This window comes from Magnolia sinica, chromosome 11 (assembly GCF_029962835.1).
Source record: "Magnolia sinica isolate HGM2019 chromosome 11, MsV1, whole genome shotgun sequence".
NCBI lineage: Eukaryota > Viridiplantae > Streptophyta > Magnoliopsida > Magnoliales > Magnoliaceae > Magnolia > Magnolia sinica.
Genome location: NC_080583.1, coordinates 72,565,589 through 72,590,288, shown reverse-complemented (window position 1 = coordinate 72,590,288; position 24,700 = coordinate 72,565,589). Strand labels below are relative to the sequence as shown.

Here is a 24,700-nt window from a genome sequence, read left to right as displayed (position 1 = left end):
CATCGAGTCGAGTCACATCTTGCCTGAGTTTGGTGAATTGGCCTGACTATTCGGGTTTGAATCATTTGGGTGACTTGTGGTGTCGAATCAGATTGGAATGTACTGAGTCCGACTCGGACGAGTAACATCTGACTCATCCACGCCTTAAAACCATGCCTATATTCCAACACTCCCGTACCAGTAATCACTGTATCATTTGACAAATCCGCAAATGGGGCCCATTTACCCCTCATACTAAGTCCACCTGATGAGAACCACACCCTCACTAAAAATCAATCCAATCCATGATTTTAGAAACAGAAAGATGGCCATCCATTTATTTCACAAACACTAGGACAACTGCTCAAAGGTCAGGATCTTTTGCATGGTGGGACCCATCTCATGGATGGCTTGATCCGGTGCATCTATGCCACTTTGACATATGAGTGAGGTGTAGACATTCTACCTTGATGTGTGTAGCTTAGCGACACGGACGATCTCTTACACACAACATAGGGCCAGGTCCACGGTCTAATATTCAGCCCAAAGTGAGTCAAACCCAGAAACTAGCAGGCTAACCTAGCCATTGACAACTTGGGGTGACCTGGGTGTGGAGGGTTATGCCTGGATCTGATGCTAGGGCCAGGGCCAATGATGAATGACGCAGCCTGGCCCGTTGGCCCTATCCAATCATTAAATGGGCCACCATTAATTGATTTAAAGACACTTGTTAATGGTTCCCCACCAATATATAAGTGTAGTTTAATTATAATCATTAGATCCAGGGTCATGTTGCAATGATCTAAACCATTCATAAATTGAGCCTATTTGATCACTTGATTCTTTCCAATAACTTGAAAACGACTCAACTCAACTCATATCCAAAGCGACTTGCTTTGAGTCGTGTCGAGTCTAATTGAGTCATCTTAGTACTCAACGAGTCACAATGAGTCATGGCCAAGTCATGCTTGAAACCAAGTTTCATGGTGACTCGGCTCGAAATCTCATCAAGTTGACTCAGATGAGTCATGCTTAAAACCAAGTTTCATGGTGATTCAGCCCAAAATCTCATCGAGTCGAGTTGAATCCGCCGATTTTTTTAGTCAAGTCACCGAGTTTTACAAGCATGCCCTGCACAAGGACAAATGTGCTGCGAGCAACTCACTTCAAGTCGTGTTGAGTCTAGTCGAGTCGACCACATAATCTGAGTTGACACAATAAATCACACATGAGTCAATCTGGAATCTCATTGAGTTAACTCGCCGTTGAGTCAATGAGTTTTTGAACAATGCCTGTATGAGGGAATTCATGCATACATTGTTAAAACAAGCATAGAGATAATAGCTATATGACCATAAGACGGACGCATAACCTATCAATGTAGCGATACTAAAAATTTCCGACCACATCCGTCCACTCAGGTTAGGGCTCAACTGAAAATTTACAAAACCTAGGTCCATCCCCTCCTCATTTACTGATCAAGCTTCGAAACTTAGGCACAGGCCGAACCAGTGGCCGCTATTACAGGACCTGGCTGAACACATTGAGCAGGGTGCAAAACACAGCTGAGCACGCATGGAGCAGTGCCCAAATCCAACAGGCCAGCCCAGTTCATCTCTACGCCTACAGACAGACTTCAACAGAAGGATCAGACTCAACCTACTCGAGGTTGACCCAGATGAGTCGCAACCGACTCAGGGGCATCAGCAATCAATGCTTTTGCTTGAAACCATCTCCAACATTGGAACACACGAAAGAGACGAATGTATGGAACAGGTTACCAAACAACACAATCAGATCTAGGCTCCAATTTGTAAATACATTACTTTTGGGTCATCTCCTCTTGATGAAACTGAATATTCCCAATTCAATTCACTAGAGCATCCAAATGCAGCAGAAATAATCAAAAGAAAACCATGTAAATCTTATGAAAAGCACATATAAAAAAGGGAAGAAAAGTAAAGAGATGAGCTGCTTCTCTTTTTTTCTTCTTCTTTTTCCACCTTTGCTTTCATTATATTTACAAGCTGAAGAAACTTTGTGCTCAAACAAGTGGAATCATATAGCTGCTTGTATGATCAAGCATTAGTATCAAAATTTAAGTTAAAACAAGTGGAATTATACTATACAGCTGCTTGTAAGTGTCCGTTTCTCGCAACATCATTCAGAAAATTCCCCAGCAACCGCTGATCCAATATCATGTTGGGTACCTGTACAGCTATCCCTTTAAGAGATCAGTTTCCTAACATGCATTAAGCAAAGAAAGATATCAATGTGAGCCATCATACCTTGTCTCCGAAAAAGATCTTCGAATTGTTTGCAATGGCTTCAATGAATTTCAGCTCGAGAAACTCAGGCGTGAGTTTCAGTTTGTTAGCTTCAGCTTCCCTCATCACCCTGTAAAAGGAATCGGTAAAAATATTCATCTCTTTATAATCATACTTATGTTACCTGGGAATGGCACCAGGTATGGCAGTTGCAGTTAAAATTTAACTGTGTGATACTAATCCAGTATCCATTTTAGCATCCGCTTAATATAGGTCATCCTAATCATCTGGATGGTTACAAACTCCACAACATAGTTCTAAAACTCATTAAGCCAACTTGGAACTAAGCTGAGTCAACTCAACTCAGTTAGGGCGGCTCAGTTTTTTGGATCATGGTGTCATCATAATTTAGAATATAGCTCAAATTAGAACCAGCACTGGTTAAGACTGATTTTAAGACCGGTCCCATTCCAGCCTGGTTTTCGGCCAATTGGTTCACGTTGTAGAACACACAATTCGAGTCAGATCACTGTTCTGAGTCAGCTTGCTTCGCAACTCAATTTATCTAAATGAAAATAAGAGTTTACTCTGGAAGTTAGAAATTGGAGCATTCTTGTAATATTTTTTGGTTTTGTAGTCTAGCTAGAAACCTAGGATAGTGCAACATCTTTAAAAGGCCGATGACTCTTCTACTGTACACAAGGTGGCTGTTGCATGGCAATCGAGACCGTCCAAATTGCTGACCCAATTGTGGATGAAGCATAATCCAAAATCACACTAGGTAGATGATAGTAAACGTCTGATCTTGCCCATTGAATTTGGAGTCTTTGACCAGTCACTGTTATTTTCAACCCTCCTTTTTTTATAGGCACTATTTGAATGGTTATGATTGCTTGATCAGGGTGATTAAGACACATGCTCCATCCACAACAAGCGCAATTTGGTCAGTCTGGAATGGATAGACATCTGTGACAGACACCAGGAGGGAAAGGCACCACAAATTTTAAAATGTTGGTGAAGTAACATGGAAGTCCTATCCAGTTTTGTAACACATGGATAACTGTTTACTCAATTTTACAATGTGTAAATTATTTTTGCCTAGTTCTGCTACATTCATGTGTTATTTCATGCATTACGTGAATAGTATTTAAAGGGAGACACTACTTACACAAATCCTCACTGATTTGACACCCATTGCCCATTTTGGAAACTGAAATAGTACACTCAGTGCGTACTTCTATTTTGGTCCAGGTTTCCACTATCAAAACCCCCACATTGGGATTTGGGATTCAATCCCTCATCTACCCTCGAGAAAGGGGCTGCACTAACCAACTTGGCCATTGAGCTGGACACTTGATGCATGCAATTGCAGTTCAAAAAATGGAGAAGGGGTATATGTAAATCAACTAGGAAGGGGTAGATATTCACTACTTGAAATATTAGTTGGATTGTGATAAAAGAAAAAGAAAAGAGCTTTCTATTGTTTGGACCTTTTGTGTTGTTTGGATAGCAAAGGGTATGGTGAGATTGGAAATAGCATTCATAAGCCTTTTCCATAGTCAAATTCTCATGCACAAGATGTGAGGTGACCATTGTAAGGGGAATATGATATTTTCATTTGCTATCCAAACAAGACCACCAAAATTGTAATCCATGGGAACCCCTGTTTCAATATTGCTCATGGAATCCATCGGAATCAATCAATCAATAATCATTACACTTTTCTTTTCTTTTCCCAAAATCCAAACAAACCCAATTTAAATATCTACACAACTATTTTCTTTCTACGCATCTAGTTGCATATTCCGGATCATGCTCGGAAAGGGAGGCTGTGGGCAGGGAGACCATTTTACCTGTAAAAATTGGCATCCGCCAGGCTTCTCTCGCGTGCCATGTACATTTCGTTCTCAATTTCTTCCTGCGTCTTAGCACTGTTCTTCTCCATCAACTTCTGCTCCATGAGGATCTTGCTTACCTGAGCATTCTTCTCGGCTTCTGTTAAAGCCATCTTCTTCTGCGTCTCTGCCTCCTTTTCTGCTACCTTTTGCTTCTCAATGGCGATCAAGACCTGCAGAGCATAATCCACCAATGAACAAATTATTTCATGAAATGGGATTTTATTAATCATAGCCTTCACATTTTGTTTTTCCATTTCATGAACTATAAGTGACATTATTGATCAGCATCATCCATCATGGTGGGCCTGTCTTTGAGCTACTATCACTACTAAGAATCACTTTGGTTTGGATGATCCTAGCCATTTGGTTGATGGCCAGGAAATTGAATGGTTCGAACTAATTACATTGTAAAAGGTTTAACCATCTATTTGGACACCCAATGACATGGGATTGACCTTCAATAACACATGACTCTCATGTCACTTCGATAAAACAATTCTAACCATCCGAACAATAGCGAAGAAAAATGAATTGTCTAGATTGATCATATATTGTGAGGATTTGAAGCAAAAAAAGGCATGGCAATAACAACACAATATCAGTCAGCAGGAAATAATTACCTTGGTACGTTCTTCCTCCATTTGCTCAAAATTGTGTCTTATGCTATCTGGTATGGCTGGTTTTGTGACACGCACACTTAAAATTTCAACACCTGGAGCATAACGTGTACAGTCAACTTGTAGGGCTTCTTTCATTTTCTCATCTATCTGAAAAAATGCCATTGATTAATTGCTGTAAAAACAAATCGTCGCAAACAATTAAAGGGACCCAAAGTACATATAGTAATACAGCTACTTGCCTGATCAAACATGTCAATATAAACTTGTTGCAAGGAATGAGCACTGCAAAACTGATTGATTTCATGATGAATCTTATCATATATCCATGTCTTGTCATACGTAACACCATAATTGAGCAGTGTCTCATACACATACTCTTTACGAAGACGATTAACAACCTGTTGTGAACATTTCAATCAAAATATATGCAACTTAGAACGACTGCATTTTTATATGATAAAAATAGCCAACCCTGCTAAAGTTTGAAGCTTGACAACTTGTATTAACAAATGAAGAACAATCTTATGATGGTTTACCTCTATCTTATCAAAGCTAATCATAACACCACCTTTTGTACCGCATGGGATATCCTTCACCTGATTGCAGGAAAAAAAGGCAAAAGTGTCCGTTAATCATGGAAAAATATTTTGAGTTTTTTACCCCATATCCCCAATATGTATTAAATATTGGGGGGGGGGGGGGGGGGGGGGCCCCCATAGCAACATTTACCTGATCCGTTTGAAGGGTCACTTGAATAGGCTCAAATTGGGTTATCAACGGCATCTTCAAATGAAAACCTAGAAAACCCAGATAAATTTTAAGTGATCTGTGATCTTGGATCCTGCAATGCAAAATAAAACTATTAGTGAAGTTGAAAAGGCATCATAGCCTTACCTGGATTGGTAATTCCTTCAAGAAGGGCACCACCCCTCCAATACACACCAACATGGCCTTCAGGAACTTGATGTAAAATGGAAAAAGTGCTGCTTGCTGTATCCACTGCCGATGAAAATACTATCTGAAAATTTTAACATAGCACATTTTACAATTTTTTGGTTTAGAGAAAACAAGCGCAAAATATGGCCCATTTAAAGAGTTACAAGAAGAGGAAAAAATATATGGTTCACAAAGATCGCACTTATATTTGTTCATACTTAAGCGCTGAAATTCCAACCTTTACAATTTCATATTCCCAAGTTTTAAAACCTCTGCCCTATCATCCCAGTTTGGGAACTGACATGATACACCCATGGGATTCATGACTCAGCCAAATGTACCTTTCTTAAGTGACTTAAAGGATGTCTCATTTGTACTGAGTGGGTAAGTGTTGTGAGGACTGAGGATCTCATGTATAAATAGAGTTGTCTTCTGAGTGATTTGGGCTTTTTGTGAAATATGATCATGGATAAAATACGATTATGGAGAATGACAAATCACTCTCCCTTATTTCAAGCAAGAAACTAAGGGTTGTAATGAATCAAGCTAAAAACTCCTATCTACATCACAGTCAATGGATTGACTGAAAACTGACAGCTGAGCTTGGGATATCATCAACTGAGATCTGTTCAGTTATTTTTCTTAGATTTACTTGCTTTCACTCTGTATCTTTGGATATATGTACGTCAAACATCTATCAGTGGATACAGATGTTCAATGTAATTTAATATTTATTCAATTCACTTTTATGCTATATCAGCTTTTCTTGTTTAATTTTAAAGAACGCCCAATACAAATGGATCACATCATCCATGCAGAGTGCACATTAGGATTAATTGATGTTAACTGTTTTTGGAACTCTCTTTTTTGTTAATAAATACTCAAAGATCCATGGATTAGAATAATTGATTGATATATTTTTAATTTAGATTACAATACTATTTTTCTTTTTAACAATTTTACTGTTTTCCATATATTTTTAATGTAGATTAAAATACTATTTTTCTTTTTATCAATTTATTGTTTTTTGCTACTTCTTCAAATTTTGCTTTGATTTCTAATCTTCTTACTTCTTTGGAAACACCAGAAATCCATACATCACTGTTTGCATTATAGAATTTAATGTTGATTAAAGTGCTTTTATATTTTTAAGTGCTATTCTATTGGTAGAGCCAGTGCAACCAGAAATGCCCCTAGGATGACCACAATATGAAAATAACAGTGGCATGAAGATCCAGCTGACTTTTAATGAAAATTTTGCAAATTGCACACATTCATTTGTGCAAAGTCCACCGGTTAGACAGTTAGGAACAATGCTAATTGCTACCTAAATCACCAACCCCCATATGTTTTATGTTCCAAGTCCTACAATCCGAATTATGGGTCATTTGCTATCGGGATCATTTTAATGATCCAAAATTGTGGTTCTATACTCCTAGTGTAGATTCACTTGTAATGTCAACCTATATTTGGAGCATAGATAATAGATATTAATACTTTGATTTATGCAACTCTCTAGATATATAAAATATTACGCATGCGGGACCTATAACAATAATATTCAGCATTTCATATGTAAATTACAATATCAACCCATACATAAAACTACACCATTCATAGCTTTCCATATATTGTGTAAACTTGGTACCTGGTGTATATGTTGACTGACCCACGTTAACCTACTCCTAGCGAACCAACACACGTTGGAGGAAGTAGCATACTGAGTACCTGTTCCCGTAGCAGAGCAACCCACTACCCATGTAACCATGGTTAGCCATGTCCTGGTGTAGCTTATTGTACCTTGGACCATCCACAATATGGCCCACTAGATGGATCAAGGTTTTAAGTGTATCATCCGAAACCAGTAAGTGTTGCCACAATATGGCCCACTAGATGGATCAAGGTTTGAAGTATCAGCCGAAATCAGTGGCGTCACCCAATACTCACTGGTTCCGGTCCAACCAATATGGTACACCCTGCCTATACAGGAGGGGAAAACTTGGTCAAATTGCCCAAATTTGTCCATATCAGGTCAACTCGAACGGGTACGGGTACGGGTATGGTCAACTCCCCCGGTAACTCATGTAGACAATTAGTAGCATGATGCCCACAATGATATGAATTTGAGATCCACCCTGTTAGCTGTCTGAAGAAGTAATGACTGAATATGACTGTAACAACTAATGAAATGACCTGATAAGAGAAGAATTCTAAGAAAATGAGAAAAATAAAATGTCCACCCATTCAACACAAATGTTTAATGATCAATAGGAATTGATATCAGATTGATATTAACTCCACAAGGATATGCACTCAAATATGCCATGCTGAGAGGCTTTTATTGATCTCAGAAACAAAAATACATTCTAGGTTGTGGTTTGGCACAACTCTTAATTACATTCCCCGTGGGAAAAAAAAACCCTTTATTAAAAGGTAAAAAACCAAAGAGAACTAGTTTGTCACATGGTACAGAGTCACGGTAGGCCGTAAAGGCCGTTACGGGGCCGTAATGGTCGTTACGTAAATGTAACGGTGGCAACCGTTACACTTTACGGGGTCGTAACAGCTGTTACGGAAAAAAATGACCCATAATTTCAGTTAACGGCATGTTATATCCCTTTTAAAGGCCTATTATGGGGTAGATACAAGTTTTCCATACTTTTTAATCAATATTACAGGGCAAATACAGGTTTTTCAGGATTTTTTTTTTTCAATAAAAAAATAGACCGTAATGGCCATTACGGGGGGCGTAACAGCCCCTATCATAAAGCTAACGGTGGCGGCTGTTACAGCCACCGTTATCGTTACAAAACACCTTGTACAGAGTAGTCAGATGCAAATGATGCATATAGTTCCTAATCTATGGTTGTTCGTCTTCAGGGTGTCTAAATCATCAATCAGGCTTAGGTATTCCAATGCTTTGATGACTCAATAGCCGGCGTAACAGCCCCTATCATAAAGCTAACGGTGGCGGCTGTTACAGCCACCGTTACCGTTACAAAACACCTTGTACAGAGTAGTCAGATGCAAATGATGCATATAGTTCCTAATCTATGGTTGTTCGTCTTCAGGGTGTCTAAATCATCAATCAGGCTTAGGTATTCCAATGCTTTGATGACTCAATAGCCTTAGCATTCATGTCATGTACAGCTCCAGGAAATTTAGAAGTTCCGACAACATTCTACATTCCCTGAAGCGCTCAGAAGACCTCAGATAGAAATGGCACGAGGCCATTCTGCTAAAGAAACCCAAAGGTCAGCACAAATTGCCTTGATGGTCAGCACGGGACCACTTTTGGAACAATCCAAATAGTCAGCACGGAGCCACTGCTTGGAGCACCGTGGAACCACCTCCAGAGCCTTGAGTGGTCAGCATCGGGCCACTGCTCAGGCACCTTAGACATTCCAGCAGAGCCAGACAACTAGTTCTCAGACTGTTGGCGCTAAGCCACTACTAGGGGGTCCAAAGGTTGGTGCAAAGCCACGTTTCATAGGAGACGAGTCCTTAGACTCTCATCCTCACCTTGTCCCAAGCCTTGGCACGAAGAAAAAGAAGAGAGAAAGCCTTGAGGATCTACAACTCTTAAGCAATCTCGAGGGCTGAATAGCATGAAGTGCCGAAATGAAGACTCAAAAGTCAAAAGGGTATTTATAAGGATGGGAGATGGTTATTTCCAACCCATGAGGAGGTTACACCGTTATGTCATGTTTAAAAGTTTGTTAGGCAATTATTAACACGTGTCAAGCTGCCATTGGACGACTTGAAGTACTTTCCGTTAGCACGCATTGTAATAGCCCACGCCTACCCCATAAGAGGCAATTATTAACACGTGTCAAGCTGCCATTGGACGACTTGAAGTACTTTCCGTTAGCACGCACTATAATAGCCCACGCCTACCCCATAAGATATTGTCTGCTTTGGGCTCACGCCCACACGGTTTTGTTCTCAGGGTTCTCCCCCAAAAGGCCTCTTATATTATAGGGTGAATCTCCACATATAACCATCACAACTTCGGACAGCGCTTCTAATGTGAGACACCATTCCACCCCACTGCATACACAGTATCCTACTAACCACTGGTAGCTAGTCCAGGTCCTTAGACCCCGCCCACACAGCGTCCGCCCACATGTGCACCAGTATTGTGTCACATTATCCCCCACCGAGGGCAAAGCTGTCCTCGGCTTTGATACCATTTGTAACAACCCATGCCTACCCCGTAAGATATTGTCCGCTTTGGGCTCACGCCCGCACGGTTTTATTCTCAGGGTTCTCCCCCAAAAGGCCTCTTACATTATAGGGTGAATCTCCACAAATAACCATCACAACTTCAGACAGCGCTTCCGATGTGGGACAACATTCCGCCCTCATTGTGTACACAGTAGCCTGCCAACTACTGGTAGCTCGCCCAGGCCCTTAGGCCCTGCCCACATCAGCATCCGCCCACATGCACCCGCCCACGTGTGCAACAATGACAGGGCTTCACACTATCCCCCACCGAGGGACAGAGCCGTCCTCGACTCTGATACCATTTGTAACAGCCCACTCCTACCCCGTAAGATATTGTCCGCTTTGGGCTCACGCCCACATGGTTTTGTTCTCAGGGTTCTCCCCTAAAAGGCCTCTTACATTATAGGGTGAATCTCCACATATAACCATCACAACTTTGGACAGCGCTTCCGATGTGGGACACCGTTCCACTCCACTGCATACACAGTAGCCTGCCAACCACTGGTAGCTAGCCCAGGTCATTAGACCCCGCCCACACAGCGTCCGCCCACATGTGCACCAGTATTGTGTCACATTATCCCCCACCGAGGGCAGAGCCGTCCTTGGCTTTGATACCATTTGTAACAACCCACGCCTACCCAGTAAGATATTGTCCGTTTTGGGCTCATGCCCGCACGGTTTTGTTCTCAGGGTTCTCCCCCAAAAGGCCTCTTACATTATAGGGTGAATCTCCACATATAACTATTACAACTTCGGACAGCGCTTCCGATGTGGGACAACATTCTGCCCTCACTGTGTACATAGTAGCCTGCCAACTACTGGTAGCTCGCCCAGGCCCTTAGGCCCCGCCCACATCAGCGTCCGCCCATGTGTGCAACAGTGATGGGGCTTCACACTATCCTCCACCGAGGGCAGAACTGTCCTCGGCTCTGATACCATTTATAACAGCCCACACCTACCCCGTAAGATAATGTCTGCTTTGGGCTCATGCCCGCATGATTTTGTTCTCAGGGTTCTCCCCCAAGAGGCCTCTTACATTATAGGGTGGATCTCCACATATAACCATCACAACTTCGGACAGCGCTTCCGATGTGGGACACCGTTCCACCCCACTGCATACACAGTAGCCTACCAACCACTGGTAGCTAGCCCTGGTTGGTTTTAACCAGTGTTTTAAATAGCGGTAGCGTGTTGCGTAGCGTTTAGCCCTCCGTAGCGTGTAGCGAAATAGCGTAGCGTGTAGCGTAAGCTACACAATACTTCTATTTTTTAATTTTAATATATATATATATATGATAAATATTAAATAGTAAGAAGTTGATGGATAAGGTCTTATTATTTTTAAGTTAATACATGTCTCGTGTACAATTTTTTAAGGGACCGAATTAGGCGGGACTCGGATTGTGAAGTGTAGCACACAAGTGTCAGTTTTTTGGGCCCCACTGTGATAAATGTGTTATATCCACACCGTCCATCCATTTTGCCAAATAATTTTAGGGCATGAGCCCGAAAATGAGGCAAATCCAAAGCTTGGGTGGACCGCACCATAAGAAACAACAATAATTAAACATCCACCATTAAAAATTTATTAGGGGCTACAAAAGTATTAGATCAAGCTGACATGTGTGTTTTCCCTTCATCCATGTCAATGTAACCTAATTAACAGGTTAGATGGAAAATAAACATTACAGGAACCGTGTAACAAAATAGTGCAAGTGCACTGTTCAACGTGCATCGCAGAACACAAAAATAATAATAATAATAAGTGTGTGGCTGTCCGTCTATTCCATTTTCGATTCCGGAAATGAAAAAGAAGAGGGGGAAACCGAAAGAAAAGAGGGAAAGAAGAGAGAGAGAGAGAGAGAGAGAAGAATCCGCAGCTGCGACCGTAACCGCAGCAGTCCGAGAAGAAGAAGAAGAAGAGGAAGAAGGAGAAGAAGGAAGAGGAGAAGAAGAAAAAAAGGAAGGAGCGCACCTATTTTTGTCTCAAGATGAGATTGAATCGCTAAAAACTGTAAATATTGAAGCTCCACAGCGATCGGTTTGCCTTTGGAAGTTGTTTTTCCAACTCACGATTGAAAAGTGGGAAGGAGCAACGTCAACGGCGTCGGTTTGCGCCTGGCAGCTGACTTTCGACCACAACATTGAAGGGTGGGGAGAGAATCAGCGTCGGCAGCGTCGGATTTGCTCTGTGAGAAGATTTTGAGTCTCCAAATGCAAGGGTGGGGAGAGCAGCTGCGTCGGCTGCTGCGGTTTGGGGGTGGAAGCCGTTTAGAATTAGGTTTTTTAACTTAAGTTTGCTTGTGGTGTGAGTTCACCACTGTTTCCTGCACTGGAAAAACAAAAAAAAAAAAACAAAACAGGTAGCGTACGCTACCTGTGCTACACGCTACATACCCGTAGCGTAAGCTATTTCTGACGCTACGTAGCGAAATCGCTACGCTACGCTACGTAGCGTACGCTACCGCTACGCTACGAACGCTATTTGATACACTGGTTTTAACATTATTTAGGGTTTAGGGTTTAGCTATGTATCACCCTGGTTGGTTTATTGGTATCAGAGCCATGGCTTTCTAACTTTGTTGGTCGGGGTGTATGTTATGTGATGGATAGGACTACCTTCAGGTATCTCCGCCTTCTTCAGTGTCGGCATAGTCTATCTCCTTTTAATAGTAGATAGATACATAGTCGCCATGATTAGTATGCTCTACAGTTGCGCCTCGTGCGATCTTTTGTATCAGAACACTTGGTTTGATAATATCTGTTGAACAAGATGGATATAGAATTCCTACTTCTGGCTATCAAGATCCAGTTGGTGAGTTTCGACCGTTGAGCTTGTGGTAGGCGTTAAGGTCACCCCTTTGTAGTCAACATGTTCTTGATAAAAGGAATTTGAATTGTATCAAACTATGACTTGCACTCTGAAGATAGTTGAGTTCCCTCTGGTGCCCTTTCCTAACCATGCCATACATCCTGCCGTTTGTTTTAGCATGTCTACGGCTCGTTCTCCGTCGTTGTCTTCTTCTTCTTCTACTAAGTCCCTTCCTCTTCCTCTTACCTCTTTTAGTGGTAGTAAATATGAGTTTTTGTATGAAGTCGAGTATGCTGATGAAAATGTCCCTGCTACCCATCTTCCTGTCTCCAATCCTTACCAGTTCTTTCAGAAAAATCGTGGTTCTCTTTCTTCCAAGTTCCAGCAACTTGTGCGCAAGCAGCACGTTCCCATCAAAGAATATGCTTTGTCCTCCAAGTTTGATCAGGCTCCCATCCGTGCCAATCAACTTGAGGAGTTCATCCAACTCCAACTGCCCAGCGAGAAGCTCCCTGACTGGCGGTCCCAAGGATACACGCATCTGCACTTTGGTGCAGTCCGCCTTGCCATAACTTTCCATGGCAGAAAAGGCCTTCCTACAGCCTGTAAGCTTGCTCTTCTGGACACCCGGTTTCGACAGTACCAACATGCGGTAATCGGCACAGTCCAGACCACACTGAACAAGGGTATAGTGTTTGTCACTCTGTATCCCAACTTTAATCTCCCATTCAGTGATGCGTATCTTTTCTCGGCTCTCCAAGCCTAGGTTCAGCTCTCTGGTGCTGACCTCCAAGATGGTGCCATAGCGGCCACGTTGCACTACCAGGTCACCTTCCGCATCCAGAATCATTCCATTGATTTGCCTCTCCCAGGTCTTGCCTCTCAGCATGATGCTCTGCTGATTTATGTGGATCAGAATGATGTTCCCAAGTGTACATTTGTTCCACGCCAGCTGACTCCAGACTAGTTGAAAGAAATTCTTCCTGCAATATGGATCACCAATTATGAGAAGCAGATGGACGCCTCTCAAGTGATCTCCAATGACTCCGCTATCTTTGTTCGTCGCAAGGACAAGACAGTGGAAACCAAGTTTGAAACCAGCTCCCAGGCTACGCCGGTTTTCTCCACTCCTCTTCCTGAGCTCAATTGCTTTACTCTAGTCAATCCTCCTCCTGGCGAATGGATTGAAGGCATCTATGTTACTGAACCGGCTCCTACTGGTCCTGATCCCAATGGACGCCTTTATACTGACTGGCGACGACGTAATGGTCTCCATATTGGTTGGGATGCTTATGAGTGTGATGATTGCTGTGAGGATAAGAAGCCTCGCAAATCCAAATCTTTTCAGGCCCAGCTCAAACGCAGATATGAAGCTGGAGACCCTGAAGTTGGTCTTCTTGGTGAACCGTCTGGCAAATTTGACTTCTATGTCCTTTACCCCAAAAAGAAGCCAGTCACTGCACCTCCTCCCGTGTGCAAACCCTCACCTCCACCACCAAAGCCTTCACCACCAAAACCTTCACCTCCAAAGCCTCCATCTCCGAAGCCCTCACAACCACCCAAACCTCCTCTTATGCCCTACTACCAAAAAGCCTTGTCCCATCTTCGGTGTTCTCAATCTGTCTCACCATTACCTCCTCTCCTTCCTACTCCACCCATGGCGTGTGCTTATGAGCCTACTGATGACCCGCATTTTCCAGCCACAGACGACTTTGAGTACCCTGCTGAACGTACTCGTTATGTTTGGAAAATCAAAGACCCTCCTGGTCTTCAATCTGATGGTACTCCCAAACGCGTCTCTGCTGCTGAAGCAGCCCTTAATTGGCAAGCTGAAAATGCCGCTCAACAAAACCGTGCTTTGCAGCAACTGCTATACCAACAGCAACAGCTCAATGCTACTGTGCAAAAGCAAAGCCCTGTGATTCCTCTTCTTGAAGCTCGAATCGCTGTTATTGAAAAGGAGCTGTACTTCATTGCTACTACGGTTCGTGATTCTAACCTTCTCTTGCAAAAAGAGATGGAAAGAAAGTCCCTCAAAGCTCAACTGCATGACATCAAAAATCCGCCCAGGCCAGCTCCTTCCATTTATCCTGATAATCCATTATTCCCTCACCCTAAAATACTGCCATTACCTGCTCCTCCTCCGTTACCTTGGATACCCTCTACACCACCTACTATTCCATGGGCCACTCCACCCACTTTCTATAACTCCCCTCCGCCTCTACCACAACCCTCCGTCTCACAATCTTTTCGACCTACTCCTCCACCTTCTCACCCAGCTCCTATAAGCTCACATCCGTCCGTTCCCTCCTCTTCTAAAGGCAAGAAACCTCTTGAGCCAGATCATCCCTTCACTTTTGATCTAATGGCCTTGTCCATTCCTTCTGATGAATACCTGCCTCCAGCGCCATTGAATCCAATTGCATCATTTCTTCGAACCAGTGCTTTGGTTCCTTCAGAAGCTTCTGATCTCTCTGACAATGTTGATTCAGAAGTTCCTGACCAACTGATGTACCAACCTCACGGTGCCATGCCTACTCCGCACCCTCAAGCTCCTCATCCTGACCCTCAGGTTGATGAAGCAGCAAGTGATGTTGATGAAGATGATCGGCCTCCACCGCCGCCGCAACCTCCTCGTGTTGTTGTTTCTGAGAATGATCATAAGAAGTTATTCACCCTTGATGACATTCCACCTCATGAATGGCAACAACGTCTTATGGACATCTATGCATGGATGAAAGCTGACGTCCAAACTCCAGGTGCTACAGAACGCCATACCTGTGAAAAAGTCATTGCCCGTTTCAGTGGTACATTACGTGAATGGTGGAACATGCTTGGTGAATATCGCCAACTTCAGCTACTGCAAGAAAACAGTCTTGAAGCTTTTATAGGCTTCCTCTATCTTGAGTTCGTTGGTAATTCTACTTCCTATGCACGAATAGCACGAGAAGAATTTATACAGATGAAAGTCTGCTCTTTTGAGAAAGCTGATTTGGATAGACATTACAGCAAGATGTCTAAACGATTCTATGTTCTCTATGCCAACATTCCAAGTTCCATTTGGCTCACACCAATGTCTACAGCCAACAGTGATTTGTGCTTGGACCATTTCACATCCTACATGGAAAGGAATCTCGAACTCTTAATGGCTCCAACACCCTCTTCCAACGATGATGAGTCTCCCCACTCTGTTTATCACACTGCTTCAACTAGTGACTCAGGCTCCGACTGAAGCTATACCCATCGCCATCAAAGTCTGCAACTTTAAAGCACCTCTGCACCTTTGCAGAAGCATCTCTGCAAAACCCATTTCTTCAGCATGTCACTCTCGAGAAGTCGCTCTCAGCAACAGTACCTCTCCTCTCTGCTTGTATAATATCTCACACGCTACTACTCCTAGCTTCTCCAGCTATCCACTCTCATCACTCCCAAGGCAAACGTGTCCCAACAGCTGTTTCCAAAGGAATGGATCTATAGAAAGAGTCCCCCCTTGCAGCTCTTCTCCTTCGTCTGCGTCGTCTGCAACTTCGAGACGATAGAATTTTCTCTATTGGAGTCCTCTTTCAGATCCGTCATAGTGGATTTCTCCCCTCTATAAATACCAGTGTAATGTGTATTGTAGAATAAGAGAGAAGTAAGAAATAGAAAGAAGTACTAGAAAAAACTATGTGAGAAAATAGTGTTATAATCCCAGCTTATGAGTTTGTAAATAGTTTAAAAGAGACTTATGAAAGTGATGTTTTTCTGATAACGACTTCTCTTCCTTATTTGTTTTGTAATTCTATTTCTGTTTCAGCTTATGTTAAGCAAACGTGTTTGCTTTAAATTCCGTCTTCGTCTTAAGTGTTTACTGCCTTATAGATTTTCTAGATTTTTACTTATTACTGATATTATCTTCACCACTCCATTCCCTCGTACTGTTTATTTAAAGCCCCATCAACTTCCTTCTCTTCCATGTATCCGCCAGAGATCATTGCAGCTATTTTAGCCTGCTTAGGTTTGTTAATTATGTGTTTATATATTTGCTGTCATTTCATGTTCTTAACCCTGTCTAAATCGTAATTTTATGTTTCGTGCTATAGTAACTTGCTACAGTACTAATGCTACAGTAACATCGTTACAGTAACGATGCTACAGTAACACTGCTACAGTACCGTGCTACAGTAACACACAGTCTGTGGCAGAAAAGGCCTTCCTACGGCCTGTAAGCTTGCTCTTCTGGACACCCGGTTTCGACAGTACCAACATGCGGTAATCGGCACAATCCAGACCACACTGAACAAGGGTACAGTGTTTGTCACTCTGTATCCCAACTTTAATCTCCCATTCAGTGATGCGTATCTTTTCTCGGCTCTCCAAGCCAAGGTTCAGCTCTCTGGTGCTGACCTCCAAGATGGTGCCATAGCGGCCACGTTGCACTACCAGGTCGCCTTCCGCATCCAGAATCATTCCATTGATTTGCTTCTCCCAGGTCTTGCCTCTCGGCATGATGCTCTGCTGATTTGTGTGGACCAGAATGATGTTCCCAAGTGTACATTTGTTCCACGCCAGCTGACTCCAGACCAGTTGAAAGAAATTCTTCCTGCTATATGGATCACCAATTATGCGAAGCAGATGGACGCCTCTCAGGTGATCTCCAATGACTCCGCTATCTTTGTTCGACGCAAGGACAAGACAGTGGAAACCAAGTTTGAAACCAGCTCCCAGGCTACGCCGGTTTTCTCCACTCCTCTTCCTGAGCTCAATTGCTTTACTCCAGTCAATCCTCCTCCTGGCGAATGGATTGAAGGCATCTATGTTACTGAACCAGCTCCTACTGGTCCTGATCCCTATGGACGCCTTTATACTGACTGGCGACAACGTAATGGTCTCCATATTGGTTGGGATGCTTGTGAGTGTGATGATTGCTATGAGGATAAGAAGCCTCGCAAATCCAAATCTTTTCAGGCCCAGCTCAAACGCAGATATGAAGCTGGAGACCCTGAAGTTGGTCTTCTTGGTGAACCGTCTAGCAAATTTGACTTCTATGTCCTTTACCCCAAAAAGAAGCCAGTCACTGCACCTCCTCCCGTGTGCAAACCCTCACCTCCACCACCAAAGCCTTCACCACCAAAACCTTCACCTCCAAAGCCTCCATCTCCGAAGCCCTCACAACCACCCAAACCTCCTCTTATGCCCTACTACCAAAAAGCCTTGTCCCATCTTCGGTGTTCTCAATCTGTCTCACCACTACCTCCACTCCTTCCTACTCCACCCATGGTGTGTGCTTATGCGCCTAGTACTGTAGCAGTGTTACTGTAACATCGTTACTATAGCGATGTTACTGTAACATTAGTACTGTAGCAAGTTACTGTAGCACGGAACATAAAATTATGATTTAGACAGGGTTAAAAACATGAAATGAGAGCAAATATATAAACACATAAGCTGGGATTATAACACTATTTTCTCACTTAGTTTTTTCTAGTACTTCTTTCTATTTCTTACTTCTCTCTTATTCTACAACACACATTACACTAGTATTTATAGAGGGGAGAAATCCACTGTGACGGATCTGAAAGAGGACTCCAATAGAGAAAATTCTATCATCTCGAAGTTGCAGACGATGCGGACGAAGGAGAAGAGCTGTAAGGGGGGACTCTTTCTGTAGATCCATTCCTTTGGAAACAGCTGTTGGGACACGTTTGCCTTGGGAGTGATGAGAGTGGATAGCTGGAGAAGCTACGAGTAGCAGCGTGCGAGATATTATACAAGCAGAGAGGAGAGGTACTGTTGCTGAGAGCGACTTCTCGAGAGTGACATTCCCAGAATGTGACACAATGCTAGTGCACATGTGGGCGGACGCTGTATGGGTGGGGTCTAAGGACCTGGGCTAGCTACCAGTGGTGGCAGGCTACTGTGTATGCAGTGGGGTGGAACGGTGTCCCACATCGGAAGCGTTGTCCGAAGTTGTGATGGTTATATGTGGAGATCCACCCTATAATGTAAGAGGCCTTTTGGGGGAGAACCCTGCGAACAAAACCGTGCGGGCGTGAGCCCAAAGCGGACAATATCTTACGGGGTAGGCATGGGCTATTACACACTAGGTGCAAAATGTAATCCAACACTAGCCTTGGCCGTTGGCATGGAGTGAACTCCTGTCAAGGAAATTGGTACCACACTGATCACAAACAGTTGGTGTGGTTCGGCCTACATAGGTTTCACGCTGTCCTTAAACAGTGAGCGCAAACTACACTTTTGGTGCCTTGGAAACTATCCACTACCATTCCATGCTACCCTTGGATAATGTGGGCAGAGTGGATGCCAGAGGACTCACGTTAAGCCTTAACCATTGTCGTAGAATGTGCCAAAGGCGTTTTGTGTTGTCCTTAAATAGTGAGCAGAGTGAGTGAATAATGGACCTGCACTGGCCCTACCCTAACCATTCGCGTGGAATGCCATAAATGGTCTTGCACTGACCTTAGTTAGTTTGTAACCTAGTCCCACACTAGCTTGTAGATGAGCGTCAAACGCCCTGCACTAACCAATGATGGTTACCACAGATTGACCTTAGGCAAAATTCTAATGTCAACACCAGCTAGTGTATACAATGCAGTGGAGCCCGCCCGTTACGTGATCATGTCTAGTCACATGGGCCAATGCCACAATGTCTGCATCACCTAGCATAACCCACTTCACATTGAATAGGACGGACCAGAACCTTAGTCCACGTTACTGAAGCAACCTCAGAATGAACTAAACAGATAGATGGTTAATTGATTCTGAACCTTAAAGGTACATAATGTAGGATATAGATTGCATGCAGGCTGCAGCAGGGTAAATCACCTAGCATAACCCACTTCACATGTGAATGGGGCTGCCAACCAGAACCTTAGTCCATACTACTGAAGCAACCGCACAATGAACTGAGATAGATGGTTTATTAATTCTGCGCCCTTAAGGCACATGGCGTGCCCCCAATGACAAAGCATTAGGTGAGTGTGTTACGCATAGGACCCACAATGGAAAAGGCAAAATCGTCATTTCATGCAAGTGTTACTTTTTAATGTGAATCCCACATTTAACACAAAAACATGGCGCTTTGTCATTGGGGGGCATGTCATCACTAGACGGGATGCATACAACACCCTATTACACACAATTCTGATGCAGGACAATTAACAACTTGCTCTAAAAGCTCGAACTGTTAGAGTATGGCGAATTAATCCCTTTATCTCATAACCCAGACCCCACATCTCATGGGTTAGGACCTCGGCCGAACCCCATTCGTGGGTCTCAAATCATATGGGTCCCCCACCCCGAGTGTTTCCCCGCATCCCACGGGCTACCCCACTCGAGCCCGGTGTGAAATGCGCATTAATCACCATTGGTAAGGAGTCTCAAACACGAGACCTCCCCCGTGGGCCCCAAATCGCATGGGTCACCCACCCCGAGTGTGCCCCTACATCCAACAGGCGACCCCACTCGAGCCCAGTGTGAAAATGCCCCTGCATTAATCACCCCCAGTGAGGAGTCTCGAACATGAGACCTTCCGCTTTGATACCAATTTGATGCAGGACAATTAACCACTTGCTCTAAAAGCTTGAACTGTTAGAGTATAGCGAATTAATCCCTTTATCTCATAGCCCAGGCCCCACATCTCATGGGTTAGGACCTCGACCGAATTCCCTTCGTGGGCCCCCAAATCACATGAGCCGCCCACCTCGAGTGTGTCCCCACATCCCACAAGCTACCCCACTCGAGTTCGGTGTGAAATGCGCATTAATCACCCCTGGCAAGGAGTCTCGAACACGAGACCTCCCCCGTGGGCCCCAAATCGCATGGGTCACCCACCCCGAGTGTGCCCCTGCATCCAACAAGCGACCCCACTCGAGCCCAGTGTGAAAATGCCTCTGCATTAAATTCGCATCTCATAATGCATGCATTTGCAATCATCATATTCCTCTTGTGCAAATGGTCAATGTTTATGAATTTGTTATTTGCCACTAACCATCTAAAAGAAGTAACAATGGAGGATGAAGGTAATTCCATATATTAGTTGAGGTGATGCAGGCACCCCCACACACTCTGCTTTCAAGGAAAAGAATGGCTCATTGAGAAATTTTTGGAGCTTTTGAACTTCCACCACTATTTATCATGCTCAAGAAAACAAGCAATTAAACCACGAATGCGATCCAACAACGTGGCAAGGTTCTAAATCTCATCATCCATTAGATTCTTAAAGAAGGTCTAGTATCTAGAAGACAAATGTGGACTGACTTCCTTCTTATTCCCCATACTTGCATGCTATAATTTGTTTTCATAAGTTATCTTCTTCAATCCCAAATCTCCATAACCATTTTTCAAGAAGCACTTGATTCATACATAGATTTCGAATCTTTGATACCAACTCCACCAAAAGCCTGAGGCTTACAAACTTCTCACCACCTCCTCAAGTGTCATTTTTTTCTGCTTCCCTTCCCCTCCAAAGAAAATCTCTCTACAACTTTTCAAGATAGTAGATGACACTAGCTGGACTCTAGAATAATGACATAAAATAGACCAGCAATTTAGTGTTGGCTTTAAAAATCCTATTCCACCAATGTAATTCAATAATATTAATAAAATTGAATATCTAAGTATTTTCAATGACATATCGGCAAATCTAATTTCTAAAAGCCATTGTGTCCACCACCCCAGATATCTATCTGACACACTGGTCTGTGTCCAACATACATAGCAATTCAGTTGTGCTTGACATTTTGTCTCTAAAATATATAAATATTTAAACATGTTATGTCTCTCGCTGTTTTACTCTCCAAGTTTTATGTCTGCAATTTTCTTAAGTAGGGTAGCAAGTAGTGTAAGTAGTGTAGCAAGTAGGCCTCAAGCTAGACCAGACTGAAGCATATTCAAGCCTGCTCAATGACATATCGACCTGAGTCCAAGCCTGGGACAGCCAAGCCCATGAGCTAACAAATCTGGCTTGAACCAAGCAGTCTAGTGGCCAAATGCTTAACCCACCTATGTAAAGCAAGTCAAGCTATGCCTGGCCCACTTGTCGGACCTTAGGGCAAATGCAAGGGCAAGTAAAGCCAAATTGGTCATTGGACCAAAAACCCAGTTCAAACACAATAGACCTCAACACTCCGACTCCAGCCAGCCTAGTTGCCACCCTAATTACAGCTTACAAGCTACCCTACTTCAAAATTATTTCACATGCTCAGCTTACTAGTTCATAATAGATCAGATTCCCCAATAGTAGAATCAAGACAATCACATAGCAATGCTATTGCTGCAATTCAAATGCTTTATAGGCTGCATTTCCTTGCACCAAATATAATGAAATTTCATGATATCATTAAATTCAAATGCCAACAGCTATCAAGTTGCCCCAGTAAGGTAGCTGTGATATGGTAAGCAGGCATATCCTATCAAAACCCGTCAATCAACCGCTTCATTTTATGACTATCCATTTTCCAAGCTACAAAACAGATGGTCTGGATTGTTTGATCGAAAAAATACCCCAGACAGAGAAATCCAAGCCATTCCTTTTTAACCCATCAACCGGAATTACAAAACCATCCGATTGATGTGGTTTTGCAATGGTGGTCCATGAAGATTGAGATAGACCAAATGGACAGTCCAGATCGATAATCAAAACCGACCAATTTGGCAATGGTGAAAGCTAAGTGAGCAGGAACAACTGCAACTCAGCAACAACGCAGGCATGGGTCCGATGGTAGCTACCAGCTCCTCGTAAGGCGATCCTCACCATGTATAAACAGATCTGATCAACAATTGCACAGTGCGGACCATTGATCATGTGGGCCCCTTGATGATCAGATCAATCGGCTTTTCAGATGCTGCATCTACACAGTCAAACTGCAAAATGAGCGGTGCCGATCTTGAAAACATCCGATCATCAGGTGGGCCACGATCCACCCGATTATCAGAACAGCCTGGTTTTTGCATCTACACGGTGGGGACAGCCCGATAAACGGCTCCCGCCTCACACACGTGTGCCTCTTTGCCACGTGCTAGGCAAGTGCATGAAAAGAGTACTTACTCCATCCATGTCCACAACAACCGGACCTCCATTGCATTCGATCGATGCAATCGAGACCGTCGATTTGAAGATCGAGAAACTGATACAAGCGATGAATGAGATTGATTACCAGGATCATGAGAAAAAAGATGCTGATGAAAATCAAGGGGATGGCGAACGCATCGTTGCTCTGAGCCTGAGTAGCTCTCGATGATTGTCGCAACGGATCTGCGGCAGGAGAACCCCTCCTGCGTTGCGAAGTAACTTCGGAATGCGTCTCCTGATCCATGGCGCTTGAGAAAAACCCACTACTGGAGTGTGATTCGCCCAACGGCGCTTGTTAGAAGCTCCCCTTATAACGCCCCAAGCAGAACGTCGAGTGTTCTCGTACAACGCTGTATGTTAGTTTTCACATGCAACCTTCTTGTTTTCTGATGAGTGTTACTTTATTGGAACATCCGGACCGTTAAAATGATGGCCCACTGTCAAGATCTGCTGGATGGAAGATTGGAACAATCTACTCTTCGTGTGAGGCACACAGAGAAATGCGACAGATCAGTGGCTGTCCATCGATTTTAATGTGGGAGCCTATATGATGAATGGACCATCGTAATTTTCGTCCCAGGTGATATTAATGAAGTGGGTCCCATTTTCCACGGTTCGGATGGTATACTCAATGACACGTTGGAGGGAATGGATGGCTTGTATATGGAGTTTCACACGACGGCTCTGTATGTGAACATTTCTTGGACTGACCCGTGAAGTCGTCGCTTGAGGAGACAGTGAATAAATTAGCGTGTCGCCGGCCGCTGGGGCCTACATGATTAGTGTTCGGACGATCTGAACCGTCCATTTTGTGGTTTCTATGCTCTATAGGCCAATATAATAACTCAACTTGAAAAAATGATGTGGAAAATCTATTTCTGTAGATGAATTTATTACAATGAAATGAAATTTTTCAATGGCTGTCATTCAACTATTAAAAACCTCAGAGGTTAAGATTTTCAATGAAACGAGAGTACGTACCAATAGCTTATTTATTGTATTTTTTAGATCATCAATAAAACTTGAGTGGTAGTAACAGCTTATTTATTGTATTGATGAGAATATGGACGGTTCAAATCATCGGACCATCTGAGCATGTGGATCATAGTGGAGGCGGCATACGCTTGACCCTACACCGCGACGGAGGCAAAGAGAATCTCGGTGGACGCACGCCACAAGCAACGCGACCCGCATCTTTGAACAGGTAACACGCTGGCTTTGGCTACTCCCCCTGCCACTAGCTCGGTGGCTGATGGTCGGTGCTCTGTGGGCCCCACCACAATGTATGTGTTCAATCCATGCCGTTCATCCATTTTTAGAGATCATTTTATTACTTGATCCCAAAAATGAGAGGGATATAAATATCAGGTGGACCACACCACAGGAAAACAATAGCAATTGGATATCCACCATTAAAATCCTCCTAATGCCCATCCAATATGTTTATTAGGTCATACATACCTAGATGAAGGGAAAAACAAAGATCAGCTTGATACGAAACTTTCATGGCCCCAATAAGTTTTTAATGGTCGGCGTTCATTCAACACTGTTTCCTGTAATGTGGTCGACTTGAGATTGGGAGTTACTTCATTTTTGGTCTTATACCCTAAAATGATATAGAAAAATATATGGACGGCATGGATGAAACACATACATCATCGTGGGCCCACGGAACACCAACCATCGGCCATTGGCAGGTGGCAGGGGAGTAGCCAATCCGTTTCCGGCTTTTAGTTCTGGCGAGTGGACCCATGGTTCCGTAATCTAGACCATTGGCCTGTTGCGCCCAACCGTGCATGGTGAATCTCCTTTCTATGGCAAATCATAGACTTTAGATTTGAAGTGGGATGGTTGAGATGAGAAATATATCAACCGTCCACATTCAATTG

The 24,700-nt window shown here is 43.3% G+C and overlaps 1 protein-coding gene and 1 long non-coding RNA gene across 2 annotated transcripts; both read right to left on the bottom strand.

Moving 5' to 3' along the window:
• Nucleotides 1–1,920: 1,920 nt before the first annotated feature.
• Nucleotides 1,921–23,108, bottom strand: LOC131219335 (uncharacterized). The gene is made up of 9 exons (XM_058214417.1): nt 22,897–23,108; nt 5,659–5,782; nt 5,494–5,561; nt 5,301–5,360; nt 5,000–5,162; nt 4,765–4,907; nt 4,100–4,314; nt 2,268–2,376; nt 1,921–2,189 (listed from the first exon to the last, which is right to left on the bottom strand). The coding sequence occupies exons 1-9, from the start codon at nt 23,053–23,055 to the stop codon at nt 2,103–2,105; spliced, it is 1,128 nt and encodes a 375-aa protein (XP_058070400.1). The 5' UTR covers nt 23,056–23,108; the 3' UTR covers nt 1,921–2,102.
• On the bottom strand, nt 9,514–22,890 carry LOC131219336 (uncharacterized). The gene is made up of 2 exons (XR_009158113.1): nt 18,823–22,890; nt 9,514–9,577 (listed from the first exon to the last, which is right to left on the bottom strand). It is a non-coding gene; the product is annotated as an uncharacterized LOC131219336 (long non-coding RNA).
• Nucleotides 23,109–24,700: the final 1,592 nt, after the last annotated feature.

Coding starts and splice junctions, on each gene's coding strand:
- LOC131219335 (XM_058214417.1), bottom strand. CDS start 23,055: ATGGATCAGGAGACGCATTCCGAAGTTACTTCGCAACGCAGGAGGGGT. Junction 5,361..5,493: donor TGACCCTTCAAACGGATCAG/GTAAATGTTGCT, acceptor TCCTGCAATCAG/GTGAAGGATATCCCATGCGG. Junction 4,315..4,764: donor TGGAGGAAGAACGTACCAAG/GTAATTATTTCC, acceptor TATGCTCTGCAG/GTCTTGATCGCCATTGAGAA.